The sequence below is a fragment of the Anoplopoma fimbria genome, chromosome 12 (genome assembly GCF_027596085.1).
Source record: "Anoplopoma fimbria isolate UVic2021 breed Golden Eagle Sablefish chromosome 12, Afim_UVic_2022, whole genome shotgun sequence".
In the NCBI taxonomy this organism is placed as follows: Eukaryota; Metazoa; Chordata; class Actinopteri; order Perciformes; family Anoplopomatidae; genus Anoplopoma; species Anoplopoma fimbria.
This window is the reverse complement of record NC_072460.1, coordinates 17590680-17597120: the sequence shown is the minus strand read 5'-3', so window position 1 is coordinate 17597120 and position 6441 is coordinate 17590680. Positions and strand designations below refer to the sequence as shown.

Sequence of the window (6441 nt, the reverse complement as noted above, 5' to 3'; positions counted from 1 at the left end):
ACATCAGAAAATAGTGAAAACACGCAACACAATTTCCTCGATCCCAAAACCTCTTCAAATTGCTTTGAAGTTAATTGAAGATGCATAATGGAAGACCAGAAAGATGAACCAATTCTCATATTTGAGTAGCTGTAATCATCAAATGTTTTCGCTTGAGAATGTACTTTTCTAATCTTTTGAGTCCCAGTCTTAACAAAACTAAACGTTGCTTCACATACGTTGTGTTCTTTTGCAGGGCTCTTGTATTGGATTGCATTATATTGTACAGTTCTTATTGTGTGAATCACCTGTGAACGAGCATTAAATGCTCATATGATCTTTGATGTTGCAGTTGTAGCAAAGGTTGACCGTTCAGTTCAGTACAGCGTAGCAGTGATATTCTTGATGTTGTGGAAATGTGGTCAATATGTCTTTTATTTACCGGAGGCTTTTGGTGGATTATCCATCACTTTTTTGTCTCTGAAATAATTTAAACATATCAACAGCAGACATGATGCAAATACAAGCTTAAACTGACATTTTGCTGAATGCACTTTTTTGCTTTCATGCAGCACGTTAGATTGATACCGCGCATATATGTGTTCAATATGGAGCTGGATCTTTACACCAACAAATAACTAGCACATAACTAACCCCCATAAAACCACAACTTCTCATTTTTTACACTTTGGGTTTTCTACAGATTAAATAAACAAGATATATCTTGCTAAATATTGAGCTTTAGAGGTTCAGGTTTTTAGATTTTGTTGCCTTTGGACAGAGTAATTCCCCCCATTTTTCTCCTGTGTCTTTATGCTAACCAGCTGCTAGTTTTTCATATCTCGTGTTGAACTATGACACTGGTATCAATCTTCTGTTCCATAGGCAAGAAAGCGAAAAGCGTAATTTCCAAAAATGTGGACAAATTGTAAAAACACAAAATATTAAATCAAAGAAATGCATTTGAAATTAAGAACTTTAAGTCTCCACTCAATGTTTTTTGTATGTCAGTAACATTTGGGTTTTAGTCCTTGTTACACCTACTGTAGTAGCTAAATATGGTGTTGTCTATCCACCTGCGGAACTTGGATACAGCAGTGTAGACTCCAGGAAACTGGGCATCAGCACATCCTATCCCCCAGGACACCAAGCCATAGACCCGGCCCTCACATACAAGTGGACCCCCAGAGTCCCCCTGAAACAGCAGCAAAGAAAGGGACTTTAGGGATGACTGATATTTTACTGAACAAGAAACTTAAAGGATAGGTCTGGTGACATTAAGGCTATTTGAGTAAAAGTAGAAATGCCACAATGTAAAAATACTCCAATACAAGTAGAAGTTGTGCATTAAAAATGTTACAAAATAAAAGTACATAGGTATTAGTAGTGAGCATGTTGAAATGCTCACTATGCAGAAAAATGGTTCCTGCAGCCTGGTCTGCAATAGTGTTCCCATACAACCAAACTATATTGCCAATTAAGTTTCGAGTGACACAAATTTGGATTACATTTGTTTTTGATATATTGTATAACAAATACATTTCTGATCAAAGCACTTTGAGAGGAGGTCGGGCTGGATGGATGGGTCAAACAAACACAGGACACAAGTCTGTGCCCATTGTTTATCACTATCTTATGTTGGAGCTGGTTGAGATGGGAATAACTTCTGATTTCCGAATGGTGACCAATCCACATAGTAAAACTATGTCCTCTTACCTGACATGCATCCTTTCCACCAGTACTGTAACCGGCACAGAGCATGTTATCCGTGATGCTTCCATTGAAGGACTTGCTGCTGTTGCACTGTTCTGTGGACACGATGGGCAGCAGGACAGTGAGGAGGGTGGCAGGGATCTGGCCTCCACTGGCGCTGGTGTACCCCCATCCTGACACTCGACACATTCTGCCCACTGCTACGGAGGCGTTCTGCCGGGGCAGCAAAGCGATGGAAATGTAGCTGTTCAGATGGACCGGGGCCCTCAGCTGGAGAGATGGTGAACAGTTTGATCAGTAAACAGACCTCCTGAGAGTGACATATGAGTAAAAAACTCCAAGAATAGTCCGATACTTTGCACCTTTATAAGCATGATGTCATTGTCGGTGGTGGTGTCGTTGTACTCAGGGTGGGGAAACAAAAGTTGAGGAAGCATTTCTTGCTCCGTGCCCTCATTGATGGTTAGAGAGTAGTCACCTGCTACTATCATCATATTGTTAACTCTGCGGAAACAAACAGCAAATTATAGTCACAATGTTGTAACGGTTAAATGGCTCTTCAAAAATCCACATCGACACTGTACTAAAAATACAGAACTTTTCTCGACAGTATGTTGTCTTCAGTATGTCTCACTTCATATGTTTAGGGTTTCAGCTCTTTTTTTTAAACAATTCAATGGTTCAATGTTGTTGTTTTCCAATACTTTTTTTAGCAATTGAATAAAAACATTCTTATACAAATAAGTATTAAATGAATGTATTTTTTCCCCAAGAGACAGATTTACTCTGTGTTATGTCATTCTACATATTTGTATATGAATAGGTATATGTATATATGTATATATGTATATATGTATATATGTATGTATGTATGTATGTATATATGTATATGTAATGGTGTATAAACACAACAGTAAGGGTTTTTGGGGACAGAAGCTGATGTTTGTTCAGTAATAGAGAAGTAGGCAACACTGACATTCGAGAACTTGACAACAAGGACAATCCACTTATCTGTCATTTGATAAAAGGCCGATGTCAGTGTGCTGTTACTGTTGTAATCCTAGAGCATAGCTTAAACACCAAATATTGTCTTAAATGATTGCTGCCTCACAAGCCAAACTCTTCGTAAATGAAAGATTACGGCCTCATGGCCGTCATATGCTTGCATCAGATTCCTGTAACACAGAGCTCCATTGTTACTGGTGTGCTTGTATCACTTTCCAGAACTTTTTCTCAGTCTCGATGACTTTCTGATTTGACTATTTGATATGGCTCGAAATTACTGGATCTTCTCATGAAACCCTGTACACACACATTTACACTCAGAGCAGTCAAGTTGAGGTCATCATAAGTCAATAGGCCTTTTATTGTTGCAAACAACTTTCCTACAAAAGGCTCAATTAGGACAGATAGTTTTACCACTACATTATCCTAAAGGTTACATAGCTTTTATACTCAGCAAAAGAAGAAAAATGGGCTCACCCAATGTTACAGTGTGCTGCTGTGATTATCCAGTACTTATTTATCAAGGAGCCCCCACATAAGTGCTGACGCTGTGTTGTCTGTATCGACACAATGTACTTGATTGAATGTGGAACTGGTGCATATCCTCCCACTATACGTTCCTGTGGCACGTCTTGACCTGCGACACAAACATAAACACAAGCTTAGATGGGATTTAGAGAGAGAACACACATAACAGTCCAGAAGGAGCTAACAGGGTTGTAACGTTATTACTGCAGCTGCAGCATCAGCAAGAACAATGAAGAAAACAACATCTGACTTCAGAGCACAGACACTCCTGGCTTAACAGATCAATGAAAAACAATCTCAACTCTGAGGTACATTGATTCACAGTAAAGGATTAGTCTGACCATCATTATCTATCAGGATTGGTTTGAATCCTGCTGTAAAAAGCAGTATTGTAGAGTAACTAAGTACATTTACTCAAGTCAAGTGCTGTTTTTAAGTACAAATTTGAGGTACGGATGTTGTTTTTTTTGGCACTTTATACTTAATTCAGAGGATATTGCTGTACTTTTAACTCCACTACATTTATTTGACAATTAAATAACAGATTAAGATTTTACATAAATTGCATGATGATCTTGTAAAATTCTACTTACATACATTAACACATCAGTACTAATAATCCAATAATATCATGTATAATAATACAACACTCACAAGGACCACTTTGGCTTATTATGAGAATCTTTACTTTTGCTAAAAATATTTACATACTTTTACTTGAGTGACGTTTTCAGTGTAGAATTTTTACTTGTAAAGAGGTAGTTAATGACACATTAAAGCAGCATTGCACTTTTTTTTTTACAATACGTCTTCAACTACTGCTAAATAGAGTATCTTATTCTGTTACAATCAATAAGGTTGAATTAGTTTTAACCCTCACTGAGAGAGGTTGAACAATTTAAAAAGAAGCTAAGTGCTCAAATGGATCAGCCTCTTAAACAGGATTTATTTTTCTCATCCTTCAGAGTTCCCATAGCTGTACTTACTTTTGAGGACACTGAGGTCACATCTGTTATTTTATAACCTGGCGGGCTTTTTACTTTCTACAATTAAAAATGAATACGTGTTCAGTGTTTAACCAACTGATGCCAGTACTTTTAGACTCAATGGTTACATTTGACTGCTTTTAGGCCAAGGATTCAGTATTATTACACCGTCAGAATTTAATGCCTGCCATTAGAGAGAAGGCTTTGACACAGCAGACCGTAATTCAATAAATGAAACATGACCAGCCAAAACTTTTGAGACTTGAGGGAACTTTGGGCCACTTGGACTTGCACTTGCAGATGACCTCGGTATTTCTAGAGTCCTGGCCCTGAGCGTATCTACACTGTAAACATTTAATACTTTCTGTCAAAAACTCAAAGTGTACATCCCAGTAACTGAAAGCCATCTCAGACACAGAAATGCCGTCAGCAATGAAACAATACCCTCTCATTACTGTCCCAGATATTGACTCCAAGCTGTAATTAGCAGCAGTGGTGCGTGTCAAAAGCATGGTAACTCTATCTATGCAGTATACATGGCAAGGATTGGGTGTGCGTGAGATTCACATACATACATGTGCATTAGAAAGCGTTATGTATTGACCTTGAAACTGAACCTTGAACAATGTGTCTCCTTATATGTGTAATGAGAGATAAATTGAATAGAATGAGGTTAAATAAGGTTTTCGTTTTGGTTGCTGCACACAATGCTAAACTGCGTCGTAGCAAGTCAATTGTATGTAATTAAATGCATACTGCGGATATAGTTAGCTGCCATTAATGTAGACAAATCTTCTTTTTTTTTTACATCCTCAGTCTGCAGTGTTGTCAGTTGTGACATTGCATGGTTCTACTCAGTCCTGGAAGATACAGACCCATTTTAGATGCTTATCGGAGTCTCCTTTCACGTTTTACCTTTGTGACATAATTGCCAGGCACAAAAGAAGGTGGTGGCCACAATTGCTTATTGTTTTTGTGTTGTTCAGCTTCATCTTTTGTCCCTGAGGTTTCAAATTCTCTTGGTGAATAAGCACACTTTTACTGACCTTTTGATTTGAAAAGCTCTTTATCTAGAAAGGTATTTTTGATGCACCAAGTAACATTGTGCATGTTACAGGAATTTATTTATTTTTTTAAAGATTTTTGGGGTCATTTCTGCTCTTTATTAGATTGTGTGAAGCTTTGAGATAGAGAGGATGACATGCAGCAAAATATGCACATGCTCCACCAGATGATCTTCCCTGGCGTCCCACAATGTGTATGTTACAGGAATTTTAACTGTCACTAATTATACTTTAGAAGTTTGAATTGAAACTTTCAAATTTGAAAAAGGTCAGGTGTATGTACAGTATATATCTCTTAATCACAAGAGCGTCATTACAAAATACTTTACTAAGGCGAGCCTAAGTGGATCTTAAAAAAATAGCACAAAACAAAATGATGCTGTATCCATTTTAGAACTGAAATATTCTCACCTTTCAATTATTCTAATTATAATTCCAAAGTACCATAAAATGCCAATTCTGCCCTCCTCTTGGGACTCTGTCGGTGTGATTTATGATTTATAGCGGGGAGATGCTCAGTCATGCCCAGATGAAAATATCCTCTGAGTCACACACTTTTGGCAAAGACCGTCTCAAGGGAGCATCAGGACTGCAAATGCCACAGCTAAAAGGCAACTTTTAAAACATTGATACAAGAAATGCCAATTACATATCAGATAAGCATTCAGCCCATTCAAATGCAGATTAAATTTTTGAACCCCAAACTGTAATTTCTGAGTATGCATCCCAACGTTCCTGTCATTGTAACCCAGAGATGTCACTCATAAATAAACTGTAAATTTGAGATAAAGAAGCGTACTTACAGTTTACAGCCAGAACTTCTAACAGTATACAAATTACTAAAGATGACAGGTCCATGGTGAGACAATGGGGAGAGCGGTCGACACTCAGAGTGAGAAATTACCTGTACTGCTTGTCTAATCTTAGCGTGAGGCTACACACCTGCACTCTCGGGTTTCTTATAGTTCCATAGTTCCTATTTCCGTTTCCATGGTCACCTCCCTAGTCCTGGACCGATATATAATTGAAGCTTCCACAGCACAGCCTTGTCTCAAATCTTCCATGACTTACTCAGGCTGCCCTAAACATCTTCATCATTGTTTATTTAATCACCCATTTAAGGTCACACACAAGGTTAAGGATATACTGTGTTTCTTGTGTTGCCA

At 37.9% G+C, this 6441-nt stretch overlaps 1 protein-coding gene across 1 annotated transcript; it reads right to left on the bottom strand.

Annotated features, from left to right (window-relative positions):
* Positions 1-1003: 1003 nt before the first annotated feature.
* Positions 1004-6133, bottom strand: zmp:0000001088 (trypsin-3). Its single transcript, XM_054609899.1, has 5 exons — positions 6079-6133; positions 3175-3334; positions 2055-2196; positions 1696-1962; positions 1004-1174 (listed from the first exon to the last, which is right to left on the bottom strand). Exons 1-5 carry the CDS (start codon positions 6131-6133, stop codon positions 1004-1006), a joined length of 795 nt encoding a protein of 264 aa, XP_054465874.1.
* Positions 6134-6441: the final 308 nt, after the last annotated feature.

What these genes read in the sequence shown, in the direction of transcription:
- zmp:0000001088 (XM_054609899.1), bottom strand. Translation starts at nt 6,133, where the DNA reads ATGGACCTGTCATCTTTAGTAATTTGTATACTGTTAGAAGTTCTGGCT. An exon ending in GCAGCACACTGTAACATTGG is followed by an intron (nt 2,197 to 3,174) that starts GTGAGCCCATTT and finishes TTGTTTCCGCAG; the next exon opens with AGTTAACAATATGATGATAG. An exon ending in GTGGAAAGGATGCATGTCAG is followed by an intron (nt 1,175 to 1,695) that starts GTAAGAGGACAT and finishes CTGCTGTTTCAG; the next exon opens with GGGGACTCTGGGGGTCCACT.